This window comes from Gracilinanus agilis, chromosome 6 (assembly GCF_016433145.1).
Source record: "Gracilinanus agilis isolate LMUSP501 chromosome 6, AgileGrace, whole genome shotgun sequence".
NCBI classification, from domain to species: Eukaryota; Metazoa; Chordata; class Mammalia; order Didelphimorphia; family Didelphidae; genus Gracilinanus; species Gracilinanus agilis.
This window is the reverse complement of record NC_058135.1, coordinates 35,260,034-35,279,808: the sequence shown is the minus strand read 5'-3', so window position 1 is coordinate 35,279,808 and position 19,775 is coordinate 35,260,034. Positions and strand designations below refer to the sequence as shown.

The 19,775-nt window shown below is 35.8% G+C and overlaps 1 protein-coding gene across 1 annotated transcript in view; it reads left to right on the top strand.

Moving 5' to 3' along the window:
* The window catches only part of CNOT6L (CCR4-NOT transcription complex subunit 6 like), a 76,316-nt gene that overhangs the window by 42,902 nt on the left and 13,639 nt on the right, over nt 1-19,775 (top strand). The window contains 4 exon segments of the mRNA XM_044682169.1: nt 1,862-1,930; nt 4,739-4,896; nt 6,260-6,414; nt 19,141-19,292. Of these exon segments, the coding sequence (XP_044538104.1) occupies nt 1,862-1,930; nt 4,739-4,896; nt 6,260-6,414; nt 19,141-19,292 (534 nt within the window).

The window sequence follows — 19,775 nt, the reverse complement described above, 5'->3', positions numbered from 1 at the left end:
CATATATCTGGTATATCGTAGTTCAGATTCTTGTTAAGGTGTGGGTGGGAGTCCCTTGAAATATAATATAATTATATATTCTGAATATAACTTTAAAACACTATAGTTAGTGAGATGCCTCTCTTTTCACAGTTGCATGGAGCCATTTGTCGTCTTTTCTTATGATTTGGTGCCTTTGGGGGGAGCAGTTTGAAGTCAGTTTATTCAGTAGTGTTTGATTTTTGCCCTAGACAACCACGAGCAACCAAGGGCAGAAGATAATAAATTATTTAGCCCTAACTTCATTAGCAAAGGGCCAGGACTTTATCCTCCTTTTCCCCCCAAAATCTTTTCTTTAGTTAATTGAACAAATAGGCACTCATTCTATTCAGAGCATTGTTGTAGATATTGAGAAAGTTAGGCTAGTTTTATTATTAACTCCAAAACTAATTTATTCCAAATTTAAATAATTTCATGAGTTTCTGTAGTTACACATTATATTTCATTTAGTGTTTGCTCTATGGAGTGCCAATGTTGCAATTGCTACTTTAAAATTTTTTTAAAAGATGTTTTACGAGTAAAGACAAATATGCTGGTATAGGGTCAATATGTCCTTTTTGTTATCAAATTATCACTCTTCACCTATGCCTCAAGTTCAAATGGGAACAAAACGAGGATGCTTTGAATCTTTTAAGTGTTTATTTGCAATCCAGTTCAGTCCCTGTATAAAAAAAGATTCATATTTTTAAAGTATATACAAATCATAACTTAAATCATTCAATTCAATGGAGGAATTTTAAGATTATTAATTGCCCTTGCTTCAATTTGCCTGTTTTTATTATTAGATTTTGACAATTAAATTTTATACCTTTTATACTTGTGTGACATTGTATTTAAGCCAGCTCTATATTTTTGGGGGTCCTGAGTGGCATTTAGTGGCATTGGATTGAAAAGACCGGAAACAGAAAACTGAGAACAGCCTAAATGCTATAAAGTCAGAGTTTATTATATACTGTTTTCACACAAAGAACACAAAGAATCACATCTGTGAAAGGGTTACAAATCACATAAAAGAAAATCCTTGGAGGCTTCAGAGTAAAGATAGAACAGAAACCAAGGCCGAATTTCAACCACCAATTAATAGGGGGTTAATTCTGGGAGCAGAAATACATTTCATAGAGATTCTTCCTAATTGAGTCCTGTACTCTAGATTTACAGGATTGCACCTGTTCAGATAAAGTCTTGTCTAGCTTTGTCTGTCTCTGGCCTTGATTATCTAAGTAATATATTTTTTGGAGTTCAGGCTTCTTAATTATCAAGGAGAGCAACTGTTAACTCAGTAGCTGCTGGTCTGCTAAGGACTCAAAGCTTTCCAATAAGAATATTAAGAAAAGGTGGGGATCTGAAAAGGAGTCAAAAGAGGAGCCTCAGATTTTTACAACTTTAATGGCCCATTCTGTCTGTGTCCTGACAGGCAGTGCAGAAAAAAATCATACACTCAATTTTACTTGCTGGTGATTTTGTAATGGGATCCAGATAAAATATCGATTACAGACTCTATTTCTCTAAATGACTTCCAATAGCCTCCTGGAGGGGTCAAGTTGTTTTTGGATTAACCTACCTGGTACCAGAGCTTTTCAGGGCTCAGGTGACCAGGACCAAACACAAAGACTGCCTCAACCTGGATTGGTCATGTAGGGAATCCAGATAACAGGCCCTATCCAGACCCTATTTCTCCAATTGGCCTTCCATGTTGACCCTACATCTGTAATTTATTTTTTTTAAGCATTTATTAATATTCATTTTTAACATGGTTACATGATTCATGCTTACATCTGTAATTTATGAAAGTATATGATATTAAAACAAACATATCTTTCAGTTCATCCAGAGCAGCTTCCTCCGAGGCCATGGATTACGCTAAAAGAACGAGACCAAATTCTGCCCTCAGGTAAGAATTTATTCTCTCTCTAGACTTTTCTAGAAATAACAGGAAATTCCATTTGGTCTTTGTAATGTGTAATTAATATGCCGTTTCTTTTTCTCTGGGCCCCTCATCTCATGACTTCACTAATGGGGGTTATGAGTCTCATAATTAATACTTAATGGTTTCTCAAGAGAATAATATGACTTATTCTGTACATGCTGCATTTATAATGAATACCTGCATTAGATAATAAGCAGAGGAATAATGACAGACAAATAATATAAATTGCACTGATTTTTAAAAAAAGTTTAATGTGGAACTGACTGCCAACGCTGGGAGGCGGAAGGGATGACAGGGAGTTCAACCATATAACTTAGATGTAGAATTTTTAGGTATCATCTTTAATTCAAAATAGCTGTATGACTCTGGGCAACTTACTCTGCCTCACTTTCTTCATCTATAAAATGACTTGGAGAAGGACATGGCAAACTACTCCAGTATATTTGCCCCAAAGAACCCCATTTGGGGTCATTGAGAGTTGGACAAAACTGAAAAAAAGACCGAACAACAACTTCTAGGTAATATTATCCTCAAAGCATGAACTGTTACTATAATAATGACTCAATAACATGCTTTGACAAAAATCATATGGAGCTCGCTAAGGACCCTGAAGTTATGTTTTAATTTCTCTATACCTTGACTGTTTTGTTTCTGTAATGTTTCTGGGGATTATTTATTTGGAGGCTGACTGATAAATTACTTTTTAAAGAAGTGGTTTAATATAATATATGCATATTATTATAATTGCATATGTTATGCGTGATTTCTATTATATATGTTTCAGGTGGCATGATTTTTTTGGGCTTGATAAGTTCTTATTAAATTTCTAATGCTGCTTTTCCAGTAAGGCAGTAAGTTATATAATCTGTGTGGTACAGAAGGATAGAGATGGAAATTTGGTATACAGAAGAGTGGAATTCGAATTCTTGTTCTCTGTGTCAAGACACTTATTCCTAGTTTCCCTATCTTTAAAATTGGGATATTAATATCAACACATTTCATAGAGCTTTTTTGGAAGATAAATGAATAAGGAATTGCCTATATCTATCTGTATATAACTATTAGGAAGTATTAATTTTATGTGTATTTATTATGAAACCTTTTGTTATGAAAGTTGGCTTTGTTAAGAGAGAATTGTCTTGTTAGTTGGAGGTCATAGGTCTTCTGAGGGTAGAAATTCAGTCATCCATTTAATTTTTTGCTAGTGTCAGAAATGTTTGCTTTTATAAAACACAGGGTAATAATTCATTTATTATGTCACATGGTATTCTAATATTTTATTTTAGTGGAATTGTATTAGTGTTTTCATTAAAGTTTATTTAAAAGCACTTGTATATTCTGAACTCAATGTAGTTAACGTTTTATAGAATCTAACTATTTCTTTGGGGAGTTAGGTGATATGCTGGATAGAGCACCAGCCCTGAGCTTAGAAAGGCCTGAGTTCAAATCCAGCCACAGGTTATTTTTGTCACTGTGGGCAAGACAATTAACACTGCCCCAGTTTTCTCATATGAAATGAGCTGGAGAAGGAAATGGCAAAAATTCAGAAGGCTGAAAAATGACTGAATAACAAAAAGTAAAAAAAGGGGAACCATTTTCCTCCATTTTTAAACAAATCATTGGAAGGAATATTTTATTTGCTTTCTAATCTTTAGTCATGGAAATTTTTGATGAAGCCCTTTTCTCCGAATATAAATAAATTTATTGACATTTGCGGCATAGGTAGAGATTTCTTTTTCCCAGTTCCTGTTGTGATCTAAAAAAAGACATACAATGGTAGCTAGAATTGGAATGAAGCTGAAAGCCAACTTCACCCAGATAAAATCCATCATAGTAAGACACAGCGAGTTCTCCATTAAGAGATACATACAGAGATGTGGAGTAATCTAGCTAGTTTGCATACTTATAAGATTTAAACTTGAGCAATGAAGTGTTTCATTGAATTGGTTTTGAGATATACCAATGATTTGGAGTTTAGAAACATGCTGTTCTTGGGAAAGGTGTAGGTTGTCCTCAGGGATCTGAGCCCACAACCTCTAGGGAAGGTAGAGAGAAACTATTGGCTGATCCAGTTCTTTTTGTTTTCCTATGAATGTAAGATGAATGTTGCTTTTCAGCTCAATTGTTTTGGTTTTAGAGCTTTTACTTTTCATGGAAACTATTTTCAAGAAATTGGTCTTGTTTAGATTTTGTGTGTCAAACACAGTATAAATATCCTGATTTCAGACCTCTAAAATTAAGATTTATTGACATGCTTTTGCTGAAGGGAGGGAGGAAGGATAAGTGCCTTGGGTAAAAAATTTGCTAATTTGGGCAAAACTTAGTTTAATTTTGCAGCATTTATGTGAGGAAATTTTGCTCAACAAATTAATATAGAAAGAAAATTTTAGGGCAAATACTTTATCCACTTAAAGAAAATCATCTTTGAAAGCACTACCTAGCAGATTAGCCTTGTTTGCAGACATTTGATATTCTCCCAGAAATAATATATTTGTTTTAATCAAGAGACTTCTGGACTAGGAGTGAAAAGTAAGAAATTTATTTGACAAGATTTTACTTTTGACAAAGTTGGAGTGTTCCATTTGTTCCCATTAAGTTTTTAGTTTATTTGAGCTAACAGAAAACAGATCTGGGTATTTCTCTGCACTGAAATTCTTTGTCTTTTCTTGGTGTATGTATGCACATGTGCATATATGCATTATATTTCTTCAAAAGCAAGCTGCCTAATTTTCTCCTTTTTGTCCCTTGTTTTTTTCTCCTCTTTCTTCCTAGCATCATTCACGGTTATGTGTTATAATGTGTTATGTGATAAATACGCCACCCGGCAGCTATATGGCTACTGCCCATCCTGGGCATTAAACTGGGAGTACAGGAAAAAGGGAATTATGGAAGAAATTGTTAACTGTGATGCAGATATCATTAGTCTTCAGGTAACACTAGAAAACACTTGTCTTTCCCTTCAAGACAGACTGGTAAAAAAAAAGCAATACTTCAGAAAAAAGCATTTTATGCTAAAAACGAACCCATTTCTCTCCCCCCCCTTTCCTTTTTTTCACTTTTAAAAGGGGAAAATTTGATAAGGAAACATTTTCATGTAATATAAAAACTGACAGGTATAAAGCTGTAATGGTTACTTCTACTTTTATTGTATTTCACTCTCAGTGATGCAGTAAAGTTTAGAAACAATCATTGATCAGAAGAGGAATTAAGATAAAAAATTATGAAATAATGCCTAACTTTCAGGGAAGATGTACAAGCAAGTTCCTGTCATGAAGTAGAACTTTGAAAGTAACTATATAATATAATCATGTGCACCAATAAAAATTAATAAGCTGTACTTTATTTTCTTTTTGTCATATTCCGCTAAAACTAATTTGATTAAAATAAAGTTATATCACCTCCTAGTTTCTCAACATTTTATGGAAATGTATGTAGTATTTTTAGGCAATTTGGTCAGCTTTCACCAATTTAGGAAAGCATTTCAGGGGATCAAGATATTTTAAAAGGAATCTACCTGCAGCTGTAAATTCTATGCCAGCAATTCTATATATAGATAAAGTCTGAGGAGTAAAAGGCAATGTACAGTTGTCATTCTACTTCTTAACCTCTGGGATACAACAAGGGCCATCAGATGAAATGCAGCTTTTGAAAGTCAAACATTCTGAAAAGAACTAAGGCAAAATCACCCATAGTTCAATGATGATGTAAATTCTTTAGATGTATTTTCAACAATAAAAGAATCAGTCTTGTAATTAGCAGTGATCTGATTTGTATTAGTTACCTAACTTAATAAAATCCTTTATTCTTTTCTAACCATTTTAATTTCTTGGAGAAAACACCTGTCATGTACCTATCTAGGATATTTTTTAAGAATTATATTTTAATTTTAATGAGAAATGAAGCTAGGGATAAACCGAAGTCAGGATAAGGCAGTATATCACACAATAAAACCTAAATCGAAATCACATCATAATTGCTTGCCATATGACCCTGGACAGTGTGACTTTAATCTCCCTGTTTCTTGGTTCAGTAGGTGAGACTGGGAAATGAGACAGGTACTCATTTTTTTAAAATCCTCCTAAGTTGTAAGCTTTTGTCATTAACTCTAATGTGATTGTTTTTATTTTTTATTGGCCAAATTTGTAGTATATCTTCACGACAAAAACAAAAGTAACTGGGGTGCTGGGAAACTTATTTAGCCTCTTTATGGTTTAAAGTTAATCTTTCCTTATCTTGAGCTCTCTTGATATATTTTCCTCAGTGTCTTGTAGATGATGTCTCTTCTCTTCTCAGGAAGTGGAAACAGAGCAATACTTCACCCTCTTTCTGCCAGCATTAAAGGAGCGTGCATATGATGGATTTTTTTCTCCAAAGTCACGTGCCAAAATCATGTCTGAGCAGGAGAGAAAACATGTGGATGGTTGTGCAATATTCTTCAAAACAGAAAAGTGAGTAAAGGGCATAAACTAGTGGCATAGTTGTAGTTTCTTAGTTGTCATATACTTGAAATTCCACATATAGAGATGGCTGACAAGTCAGTTAAGCCTCAGTATTAAATCTGGCATTCTTTTGGGGTACTTGGCTAAAAAGTCTTTAATTTTACTCCTTCGTGGATGTTTTTTTTGAGTTCTCCCTGAGTTCACGGTACTGTGCCAAGAATATATAGGAGTAAGGATTTAATGGTTTACTTTAAGGTTTTAATGGGTTAAGCGCATGAATAAATAAACAAATGAATGATATATAATACATTGAAAACAAAGTGATGTTCTAAGGAAATAGCAACAGAAAAGTTGGACAGTCCCTGCCCTCAGACAAATTTTTCAGTTACAGATTCTGTGGGAAGGCCTCTTAGTAATAGATACAGTGTGGATGGGCAGATGTGAAGGCAGCTTCTTTCCTGTCATTTTCAGAAACATTCCTATGCCTGAAGTTGAACTTTTTTGACTGTGCCAAAGATGGGGAGGCTCTGGAGTATATCTATTCTGAGCTTTTCTTGATGTCGATAACATGTTGGGCCTCTCAATTTGAGTTGGCCTGTGATGGTATCCAAATAAACTAGCCTGCCACATCCTGTTCCCTCTGTCTGCTAAAGCTCTTTACTGCTACTGCTTGGTGGGCTTCCCTGCCCTTACCCCCGTGATCTTGAAGGTTTCTATATCTTCATAGTATTTGCTGCCTTGAAGGAATGGCTGGACTTCTGGGGAGGATGCTGTGCTCCTGAATTTACTGGTGTTGGCTGTTTAAGAAGTCCTAATTTAGCTTGTGGCAGTGGATGTAATAGAACCCAGCATACAGAGAATGGGAGCTTGGTATTTTTGGTGTTAATGATCTTGTGAACCTAGTGAGATATGTAGCAAGGGTATTCATTAAAAACAATACATTATATTTGTGTGAATTAAGGTAACAATAATTTTATGTTATTGACAATATTATTGCCCCATTTCGTAGATGAAGAAACTCAAGCTCTTGCAATAACCTGTCGTCAGTCCTGCAAGCAGAAAATAAGAGCCCCCAAGAGTATTGTGATCTCAGTTTAGCACTCTTCCCAATAGACCCCAATCTCTCAATATAGTCACCTTCACTTAAGTATTTTTGTCTTTTATGGCAAAACTGAGATTTATTCTGTGCCTTCTACATAATAAGGAAAGGCTTGGGGTACACTATGTAGGTTGAAGGAGAGGAAAGCAGAAGAATGGGCCTTTTAAGACTTAAACTGATTTAAATATCCAAAACACTTTTTTTTGGAACAAATGGTAGCTGCTTTGCGCTGACCAACTGGATTGATTTTACATGTTTTCTTTTTCTGTCATGCTGCCTTTTTATAAAAAATCCATTTTCCTCTTTAAAATACACCTTAATTTTCAAAGCCTAAAAGCAGGGGTCTTTAATTTTTGGTATCTGTGATGTTAAGTATTAAAAAAAAAAACCCGTATAGTTGGGTTCCATGTTACAAGAGTACTTGGCCCAAAAAAAGATTAACAATCCCTTCTTTTAAAATAATCCATACCTTCTCTCTTGGAATGTGGTGGTGGTAAGGGCTAGGCAATTGATGTTAAGTGACTTGTTCAGGGTCACACAGTGTCTAAGGTCATATTTGAACCCTGGACCTTCTCCATCTGGCTCTATCCACCTGGCTCCTCTAACACTTTTTCCTTTAGAGATTAGTACTCTCCTGATCTCTCTTCTTCTTTACTAATATTTCATATTTCTATATACCCTTGTTAGTTGAATTATTTTTGTGTGTATTCTTTGACCTCTCTTCTGCTTTAAATTTCCTCTCTTTGAGGAATTCTTTTGTTCTCTTGAATAGTACTCTACACACAAAGGACATTTAAATGGAGCTTCATTGAAAGCCACCCCCGAATAAAATAGCCATTGTCAGAACTTGAAGAGAGAAGATATAAAAGTCCCTGAAGCTCATGGTTAGAATATTGGTATTAAATGAGCTAAGTGGTCCACCCGGAAAAAATGTAGGGGGTATGGGGACAATGCCACTTTTATCTTTACTTTATTCTCAGGTATAGTTGTCATACATTTATAAGTGTGAGATAATAGAAAATAAGCCCTAAATTTTAAGCTTTTTATTCATTTGGTCAAATCACTTAGCCTCTGGCCCCAGTTTCCTAATCTGTTAAATAAAAGGGTTGTACTGAATGGTCTGTCTGTAAGGTACCAATAACTTTAAATTTTATCCTATAATCTCTTACCCTGTCCCCTTCCCCCAAAACAAACAAACCAAGACCAGTCTACTAATCTAGTGAAGTAAAAATTTTTTTTATTTGTAACCTTGACTCTTACTTCTGTTCTTTCCTTTATGAACATTGAAGAGGATATTGCCTACTATGTGCCAGGTCCTGTACTTTACAACAACAACCCTGGGAGGTAGGCTATTATCCCTATTTTACAGTTCAGGAAACTGAAGCAGAGGTTAAATGACTTGGCTAGGGTCAAACAGCTAATGAATAATTGAAGTTTTCCTGATTCCAGACTCCTTGTTTCTATCCACTGAGCTAAGTAAATTTGAGTGTACTTCTGATATCCTATCCTCATAAAGAGAAGGGGACTGTCTAAATATCCATGCTGTCTTTCTGGATTGCAGAATATGAGTCAGGCTGAGCTTTGATTGCCTTTAGAAATAAACATCCTACACATGGCTCTGATGCAATGATTTCCCATCCCCGTTTAGAAATATGAACTCAAGATTTGTCTTCTCTCAAAAGGAAAATTTGTCGTTTATAAATCAGCCCCAGCCATTGGGGCTTTTGCCCATACTATGTTGTGTACTTTTTATATGTTCTAATAAACTTTTATTTCATCATTTAGCTGAGCTTGCTTAACCAGAGCACGGCCCTAACCAGAATCTATTTGAACAGTCACCTTTGTAGAATTGGCAATACTTTGCAAATAATGTTATATGTGGAGTAAGGAGAAGTGAAGACTCAAGAATCATACTGAGATGGTGAAGTGGTGGTATTACTGGGAGGATAGATTGCCCTTTCCAGACAATGGGAATATTGAAAAAAGTGGGGAGTTTCAAAAGAAAGACTCAGCAATTCTGATTCAGATACATTAAGTTTGAGATCTCAGCTGTTTAGGTATAATAGAAGCCAGCATTAAAGATGAGGATGTTGTTAATTAAAACAACAATATTTTTTAATTAGATGATATGGTCTTTTTGCTGTCCTGACATTTAGTGAATTTTGTTTTGCTAAGAGGAGTCTCTTTGATATTCTGATTTCAGAAATTAAAGCAAATTGCCATTATATTATGACCAATGAGTTAGAACTAGTCAGTAAATTAAAGGAGCTTTGATTAGATAATGATTATGCTGTTTTGGATTATGCATTGTGAAGGAAGAGAATATACATGCAGATAATCTGTCTTCTGCTTTGAAGGAGATTTCTCTAAATTCAGACCATGAGGGTTCCATTGTTAAAGACTGAAAGGCATAAGCTTCAAGAGGAATAGGAACTACCATTTTGAATATATAGTATGAAATAATCATTTAGCAGGCATTAAGCACCTATTATGTCCTTAATTTTATTTGTTGGGGATTAAAACAGAACGAAAAATTATCTCCTCTTCCAAGAGGCTTATAAGAAAAAATTCTTCTTCCTTCACACCAAGGATAATGAAACCATAGTGTTAATGAACCTTGTTTAGGTAAGGAGAATGCATTTTTGGGACTAATGAAGACCACCTCTTTGGTTTCATACTCTATGAAAGCTGCCTCTCTATGATCATATTCTTCGGTACAAGGTTTTGGGGCTCATAATGGAAGACAATGAATATTTAAGAAAGATAAAAATATTCCTACCTCAGGAATATCTTTACCTCAACTTTTAAAAGGGACTTTTAACAGAAAATTAAAGGATAATATTTTTTTGAGACTAATTTGTTTCATTTGTGAAAGACTCTCTGTGACCCCCATTGGGAATTTTCTTGAAATAGATTTGGGAGCGGTTTGTTATAGATGAGGAATCCAAGACAAAGGCTTGCCCATGATTGCTAGTAAATGTCTGAGGTTAGATTTGAACTTATGCAGATAAATCTTACTGAGTCCAGGCCTAGCATTCTGTCCACTGGGAAACATATCTGGCTCCAGAAGAAACATAACTAGTAGTAAAAATCAGTTATAAGAACCCCCTGAGGAGATCAATAAAGCCAAAGAATGCTCAGAATGGTTTGAGTCTTCTAAAAAAGAAAAAACAAAAAACAAAAAAGCTACATTTAGGGGGCAATAGCTAGAGAATAGAGCTCCTTTCTGCAATTTGGCCCTTTTATCCTCCGTGTCTAGCATCATGCCTAGAACACATAAGATGTTTGTTGAAATAAACTGTTAAGACAGCTAGTTTAATATCAATAGACAAAGGTAGAAAGGAGACATATCCAGTTCTTAGTTTGCTTCTGACTTGTATGAAAGGGAATGGTGCTGAAACATGAAAAGGCAACTATGAAGAGGAGGGAAAGCCTGCAGAAGTGAGGGAGGTGGCCACTCAGGTCTCCAGGCCTGAAGGAATTTTCTCCCACTGAAATAGTAAGACCCTCACACATGCATGATATAGGGAGAAGCTTGTGGGAATACAATTAGGAAGTGGGTCATTGTCTGTTTCTTGAGCTTTACGATCCTTTAATATAGGAAAAGCCATAGAACCACGAAAACATGAATTAGGCAGAAATGAGAATGAGAGGGGCATATGACTAGTGTCACACACATTTAAAGAGGAAAAGATCACTTGCAGGGTGGAGATCAGGGGGTGTTTATTGAAACTAAAATATTACCTTTGAAGAAAGGGTAAAAATGCCATTCCAGGTAAGAGGAATGGTGGAGACCATTGGAGAAATGGGGATTGGGAGACTACTTGCTGAGAAGCTATAATTGAAGTAAAGCTGCAAAGAGAATAATTTGGGTCATATTGTTGACGGCTCAAATGATTAAAGTTAAAATTTTTGGAGGGGTAAAGAGGAATGTTATGGGGGTAATTTGAGGAAAGGTGTTTGGGATAAGGGAATTGAAAGGAGGATGTTGGAGACTTGGTAAATGGATAAACTAGACTACAGGTAGGCTGGGATTAAAGGAGATTCAGGGTATAATAGGACTGAAGTCAGGAGTGTAACACAGAAGGGAAACAGAGATCTTCTTGGGAGAAAGAAGTTAAACTAAACAGGCTAACACAGCAGGCTTACAGACTGGGACTTAGACTCAAACACAAGCTGAGGGTAATAGACTAGACTGAAATTAACAAAAAGGCTTTAGTTAATTTCACAGGAAGGGACCTATTTTGAAGTAACACCTTCCTTCAAGATGGATGCCCAGCTACACTCTGAGCCCAGAGTATGTTGTCTCTTTCCCTCTTCTCCCCTCTTGATAACTAACAGACAAATTACACTAAATAGAACTATCGAAACACAATGGGTTTAATTGTTTGAAGAATGTTTGTTAGGAAGGTGGATTAAAGGAAAGCCCTATCAGTTATCTCAGGAACCTCCGGTGGGAGAAGGGAAGTAAAGATGGAATCTGAGTAAGGACCTGCCTTACTCAGTTTTACAAAATCTATCTAAAGGGAATAAATGATGATTTGATTAAATTATAAATAATGCTGCCAGTTAGATAACTCTTCAGATTTAACTCCTCTCTAATTTCTCTCCTTATAAACTCCACAGCCACTAAGGTAAGGGAGGGAAGGCAGGATGGTATTGGGAAAGGAAGATATAAAGGATCTATCTAAAATAATAATTTCTCAAGTAAATATATTAATGCTAGGCTAAATTTCAATATTGAAGCTAGATAATCTAAGAGCTCGCTCATTGACTTCCTCCCTTCACGGAAGATCCAGTCAACTGCCTCTCCTCAAGATTCTAAAACCTCTAACAGCTTTTTGGAACTCAGCCAAAGCTATAAAAAACTATAACCCCCAATTCTGTATACTGCAGTTACTAATGCCTACTATATGCACATACACAATGGCATGGGAGGGGAGAATGGAGTTGGGAAGAACAAGTAGATCTATCTATAATTATGAGTAATCACTTAAAAGTAGTGATCCCTTGAGAGCCACTTCCAGATGAGCTTTGAGAAGTCAGGATGTACAAAAGAGCAAGTTGAATCTATCCACTATCAGTTATCCAATCAATATTTGTGAGCCTGGAGGTAGGACGTCGCCATTAGAAACGTTATGTCATGCTAACCTTATTCTTTACCTATCATAGTCATTAGACTATAGAACTTCAGAGTTATAATTCATCAGAGCTTTTGAGATCCTCACTTGATATTTTTTGCAGATTCATAGAGGAAAAGTACTCCCAGCAGTGTTTGTAGTGAGTTCACTCATGCAGGTTTTATTTCTGTTAATTGGAAAATTAGTTGTCTCAAGCATTCCTTTATATTGTATTTAGGAAATAATGTATGTGTGTTCTGTATGTATGTTGTATGAGTAAGAACCCCCTGCCATGTGAGAGCCCCCTTCCCCTCTCCTTTTTCTTTTTAAAATCAGATTCATTTGAGAGGACAGTTAAATCAAAAGGTTAAAAAACAAAAACAGAGCATATGCCCTTCAGCCCTGTTAGGATTTTTGTCTAAATGCTGTAAACCTGTGTGTAAGTCTTAAGAGTAGAAACCTTGCAAACGGTATGACTAGTGTGACTCAGTATTCAGACCTGGACTTCTTAGGACCAGGTGCTCTGAGACTTGTGTACTGAGATACCAAAGGAGGACTCTTTCCTTCCTACTTCTCCCATTAAGAGAGATAGGAGGGGGCAGCTAGGTGATTGAGAGCCAGGCCCAGAGAGGGGGAGGTCCTAGGTTCAAATCTGGTCTCGGACACATAACAGCTGTGTGACTCTGGGCAAGTCACTTAACCCCCATTATTTTCTGCCTTGGAGCCAATACATAGTATTTGACTCCAAGAAGAAGAGTAAGGGTTTAAAAAAAAGAGAGAGAGAGATAGGAGATCAGGACAGGATCCAAGTGAATTCATCTTCAGTGAAGATAAATGACAGAGTTAGAGAATAAATAGCTTAGAAGAAAAAGTATCACATTCCTTGAAATCTATCTAGCCTAAGCAAAATATTAGCAATTCATAAAGTCAGCAAGAAGTATATATAAAAATATTGAAAATATAAAAAAAACATAACATCTAATATTTTTTGAAGCCTGAGCACAAAGAGAAGTCAAGGAGGAAGCATTTTTGGATTCCCTGAAAACCATGTTGCGAAAAAATGGTACATTTCACAAATAAAATCTCATGATCTTGTAGAACCTGAGGCAAAGGTAGAATCTACTGATAAAACTGAACCCCAACAAGAAAGCTACTGCTATCAAGATCTCTTATTCACCCAAAAGAAAACTGGAATTGTATCCAGAATTATAGAAATCCTGGCACCTTGTATTAGAAATCAATGGCAATCTTAGAATAAACTATTACAAAGCCTTACAATGACTGTGGTGGGGAAATGGATTAGTAGACTTCCAAACAAATATGAGCATGAAAGATAAAAAAAATCACGGAAAGAAAAATTTGTCTTGGAATTAAAAAGATTTATATGATGATACAGTTGTTAAAATTGATTAATCTGTCATGTCTGACTCTTGAGACACCTTTTTGGATTTTGGAGTTTTCCATTTTCTTCAACTCATTTTACAGATGAGTAACAACGGGGGAAAGTAACTAGCCAATGGTCACACAACGAGTCAGTGTCTGAGGTTGGGTTTGAACTAATGAAGATGAGTTTTCCTGACTGCTGCACCTAGCTGAGGATATAGCCTCCAGTTGAAGAAGCAGAAATAAGTGTCTCTTCAGAACTTCATAAAGCATATTAAGAGAATTAAATAAGTGGAACACACACTCACCCACACAGTCACAGGGGTTCTATGGGTGAGATGGAGAACAAAGGATGGCTCAGAGCAAGGTCTGGAGATGGAAGGTCGTAGGTTCAAATGTGGCCTCTGTCACTTCCTAGCTGTGTGACCTTGGGTAAGTCACTTAACCTCTATTGCCACGGTATCAATAAGGTGGAAGTTAAGGGCTTTTAAGGAAAACTAAAAGGGAGAGTAGAAGTAATACAATAGTGTAGACTGTTTCATAATTCAGAGGGAAGGAGGCAGGGGAGTGGGTTTCATTTCATTTTTATTAGAAATGGATAAAAGGAATTTTTACAAATACACATGTGCCCATAATTTTTTGTTTATGTCATGCTTTACAGTTAAGGAAATAGGAATTGGAGAATGTTAAGAGGGAGGATGATGTTGGTAAGGGAATGGATGGTCACAGATGAAATTTTTAATGAACTAGAGAGAGAGGTAAATGACTGGGATGAGGGTAGTAAGAGAAAAAGAAAAAAATATTGCCTCATAAGAAATGATCATTTTGGAAATCTTCCATAATATGAACTAAATAGAACCTCAAGATGAATTTAATAACTCGGGCTAGTCCAGTGAACTGGAATGTTTTCTGTCTTCTGGCAGGTGAGAGAAACCAAGGTACAGAAGGTGGCATACAATGTCAAATTATGTCCTCTGTTTTGTTTGCCCAGGCCTATTTGTTTTAATGGTACTTCTCTCCCTTTTTCTTCATTAATTCAGGTGAATAGTCCCTAATAGTGTATTGGCAGTTGTGTTGACAAAAATATTATACTTGTGACTAAACAAAATAAAGAGGTCAGAAGAAAAGCAAGCACAGGCAAGCAAGAACAGTTTGGAAGTAATGTGAATTAAACATTTCATAAAATGAAATAATTCAGGAATGGTCTCAGATGGTCTTTCAGTTTTTAAAGAAATACTCATTTTTTGGTGCTTATGCTCTAGATGGTTTAAAAGACAGATATGGGGGTGCATACTTGGAGGTATATTGACAGACAAGTGTGTCCAGAGAAGTTTAGTTGGCTAGGATGGTTTAGATCTCTTTTGGGGAAACAATTAGAAGGAATGAAAGGTTAATGTCCCTGATGAAGAGGGTGCAATGGGACATGGCACCAATATTAGAAATGTTTGAAGGGTAAATGAGGAATCAATTGTTAACTTATTGTATTGAGGTAATGAACATCTAATCATTGCAAATATTCAGGTAGGGTAATTGATCATCAGGGATGAAATATAAAGGTTTCCTAATTAATGTCCTCATTAATAACAGGAAAACCCTGTTTGACCGTGAAAGGTCACTTAAGATTTTAATAATATTATATTTGTCACATTCATTGCTAAAGGATGTCATGTATGATGAATATCTGGAGCCTCTTGCTTCATTGGCTCTAATTTTCTGATTGTTTTTGGAATTTTTAAATGTATTTGGCTTTGGAGCTTAATTGTGGAAATTATGCTGTCATTTTCAATGAAGTACCTAGCACCTGTGATTTTTCTCCCATTCCTTTTTTTTTGAGTAGAAAAATGTTGGTTCATACTTACAAAGCCCACAGTACTTTGGATATGTTTAAAGAGTATCAGAATTGTATGGGACTATTCCAACTCAAACCTGAAATAAGAGCACATCTGACACCCATACTTGAGCAGAAGAATCCCCTCAGACAGGGAAAAGCTCCCATTTGTCTTGTAGTTCTGTTTGTTGTCCTTAAACCAAATCTAAAATGTCTCTTTGGAACTCATACCTATTTTTTAAATTTTTATTCATTTTGTAAAGCAAACACCTCCATTTTGACAACAAATAATCCTCTTGTCTTCTCCCACATCTCCTGCCTCCTTGGTGCTCTCTACTTCTCATGCAGCCCAAGATTACATTCATCCCTGGCCATTTTTCATTCTAGTGACTCATGGAATTTGGTACTTATGAGATGTGGCTGGAGTTTTAAGGAATGCCCATATATTTGGAAGGTTTTCTGGATTTCTCCACTTATGCTAAGAAAAATACAGCTCCAACACAACTTGGAGCATGATAATAGATTATTTGATTTGACAACTTCAAGGATTCTCATTTTTTCTGTAGCTCTCTAGGAACTGCATAAACAATTTCTTTGCCTTTCGTATCTTCCAGCTACCACCTGAATTTTTCAGTAACTTCAAAGAGACTTTAGAGGAGGAAAGTAGCTGAATCTAATTTGCCACTTGACCCTTTTGAAAGACAGGTTTACTAGGGGACTTTTAAATGGATATTTTTATCTACCTTATCTAATAAAATGCTCTGAGGTTAAGTAACTTATAGGACTAATCTTCTTTCACGGTAAAAGAGAGAGGCCCAAGAGACTGTCAGTTTGCAAAAGTTTTTGTTTGGATAGTCGGCCTATACATGTACAGTGATTATTTTTTTCCCTTCATATTCTGTATTCTTATGGGTTCCAACCAATGTTTGAATGATCTATCTGTAGTAAACCTTTGGGTAGAGATCATAAGGCGATTTTAGATTTATAGATACAGGAAGAGGCTCAAATAGTTGTTTCCCTCCGGATTTTGACTACATTGTTTTTGTTTGTACAAAAGCTTTTTTAGTTTAATATAATCAAAACCATTAAATTTACATTTTGTAATTTTCTCTAACTCTTGCTTGGTTTTAAAGTTTTCCTTTCCCAGAGATCTGACAAGTATACTATTCTGTGTTCACTTAACATGTTTATAGTTTCCCTCTTTATATTCAAGTCGTTCACCCATTCTGAATTTATCTTGGTGTAGGGTGTGAGATGTTGATCTAGACCTAATCTCTCCCATATTTTCCAAATTTCCCAGCCGTTTTTGTCAAATAGTGGATTCATGTCCCAAAAGTTGGGCTCTTTGGGTTTATCATACACTGTCTTGCTGATGTCATTTATCCCCAGTGTATTCCATTGATCCTCCTCTCTATCTCTTAGCCAGTACCATATTGTTTTGATGACAGCTGCTTTATAGTATAGTTTAATATCTGGTACTGCTAGGCCTCCTTCCTTCACATTTTTTTCCATTATTTCCCTTGATATTCTTGATCTTTTGTTATTCCAAATGAAATTTGTTATAGTTTTTTCTAATTCAGTAAAGAAGTTTTTGGGTAGCTTGATAGGTATGGCACTAAATAGGTAAATTAATTTGGGTAGAATAAAAGTGTGATTCTTGCTAATATCTGATAATATATGAAAATTGATATATCACAGGTAAGGACCATGTCTTTACATTCCTTTAACATAACTACATGAGGATAGTAGTAGAAATAGTTAGGAAGTGTCCTAGGGTTTTGAAAAATGTTGTCTCTCTCTCTCTCTCTCTCTCTCTCTCTCTCTAGTCTCCATTTTTCCTATAGTTTACCTCTTTAAAAAGTTTAAGAAATACTATTTTTAAAAAAGCCTTTGAAGTAAAACAAGACTAGTTTGTAAACAGAAAAGGAAAAATTTTCCAATGTAGACTAAACCAACATCTCTAAATCTATCCTATGTTAAAGCATATAAAGTCCATCCTGATGAGACCTGGATTATTTTGGCAGCAGTAGGAATTGATTTTTAGTTTTCTCTTTTCCAAAACAACATACGTCAAGGGAATGCAAAATTTTTGACAAAAATTCCCCATTTTTGTGTATTTGCTTTCCCTTGTGTTTTCTCCATTCAATATTCCTAGGGACTTGCTTTTAAGAGGGGAGATTTTATGTTGAAATACCATTCTACAGTAAGTGTGGTGGAAAACAAAAAGAAGTGGGAGATCCAGAGCATAAAACACTTGCATTTTAGGTGAAGGATAAAACTCCCAAAACAGAATCCAAACAAGAGAAAAACCAATGGACTCCTGGAGGAGGTGAAACTTGTAGTCTGTGTAAGAAATTCTTGCAGTAAAACTCCAGATTCATTTGTGTACTTGGTTCCCATAAAATGCTCGAGACATTTTGATAAAGGTTTATAAAGTAAGAAATTTCATTTGTAACGTCATGAAGCATACTATAAACTTAAAATGTAAAAGAACACCCCTATTTTGTTGTAGGACACAATATCTACCTGGCACATCATATTCCTATTTTAGGAGCTGTTTGGCCACCAACCTGCCTCAAGTGCCTAGGAGATTTGCTTTGACTACCTAGCACTCTGCTTCTTTCTTTCTTGTGTGTCTTCCCTAAAAGTGAATACTATAATTATGCAATCTCAAGAAGTCAAATTATATTGTTGAGTAGAGGATTTGTGATACAGATGGTTTAGCGTGGTGTTTATGAGCCTACCCCCAACAGATTGCAATGAAGAGACCAAGCTATCACTCTGCAAATGGTGTACTTAAAAAATCCTAGAGCATCAACTAAAAAGCTATATATAAAAATATATATAAAACATATAAAATTTATATATATAAAAGCATCAACTAAAAAAATAATCAATTTTAGCAAAGTTGCAGCATACAAAATAAATGTATATTAGCCCAGATTTCTATCCAAGATCCTGTGTCTCAAAAGCCAGTGCATCCCCTTAGACCTGTCAACCCCAGCTTTCCTTCCCCATAGCTCTCTTCGAGGACGTAACTCTTTCCCACATGGTCATGGACCTTCCTGGCAGTCTTTTGAAACCTGTGGAACTCATCTTAATAGTTTTAAATATATACAAGAAGATATGTAGAGTTGCAGTCGAAATCGGCTATACTGAATTTTTGTTTTCCCAGTGGACTTGTGATTGAGATTCTCTGTTCTGTCCCTAGAGCAATTTCTCTGGAGTGGTTATGAAGCTTGACAGTTCCTACCCCATGTAAGCAGATGAGCTCCATGCCTTTCAAATTTGATTGTGCCTTTCAGATTCACACTGGTGCAGAAGCACACAGTAGAGTTTAACCAAGTGGCCATGGCAAATTCTGATGGATCTGAAGCCATGCTGAACAGAGTCATGACAAAGGATAACATTGGTGTGGCTGTGGTTTTAGAGGTCCACAAAGAATTGTTTGGCGCAGGTAAGTACCTAACCTCACTTTACTTCAGGGAGCTTCATAGCTCATCTGTTCTATAAGTTAAAGTTCCATTTGAATACTAAAATGTAGCATTTTATGAAGAAAGGGAAGACTAATAGTTGTGATGCCGAGGTCCTTAAATAGGTTATTCCAAAAGAGTCTTTAAAATGGGAAGTATAGATTAAATGTTTTTTCAAGTTTAACCTCTTATACCTTTTTTTGGTGAGTCAGTGCTTAGCTCTTTTACTTGCTGTGCTTCTAAACCATAATACTGTCATCAATAGTCCAGAACTAGTGGCTTTATTCTTACTGCTACCTACCTTGGAGCACTTTCATTTAAAGATCACCAAGAAAAGTTGGGAAACAGCAGAGAAAAGAATGCGTTCATCAATTTTTTTAAAATTTTAAACCCTTAACTTCTGTGTATTGACTTATAGGTGGAAGAGTGGTAAGGTTAGGCAATAGGGGTCAAGTGACTTGCCCAGG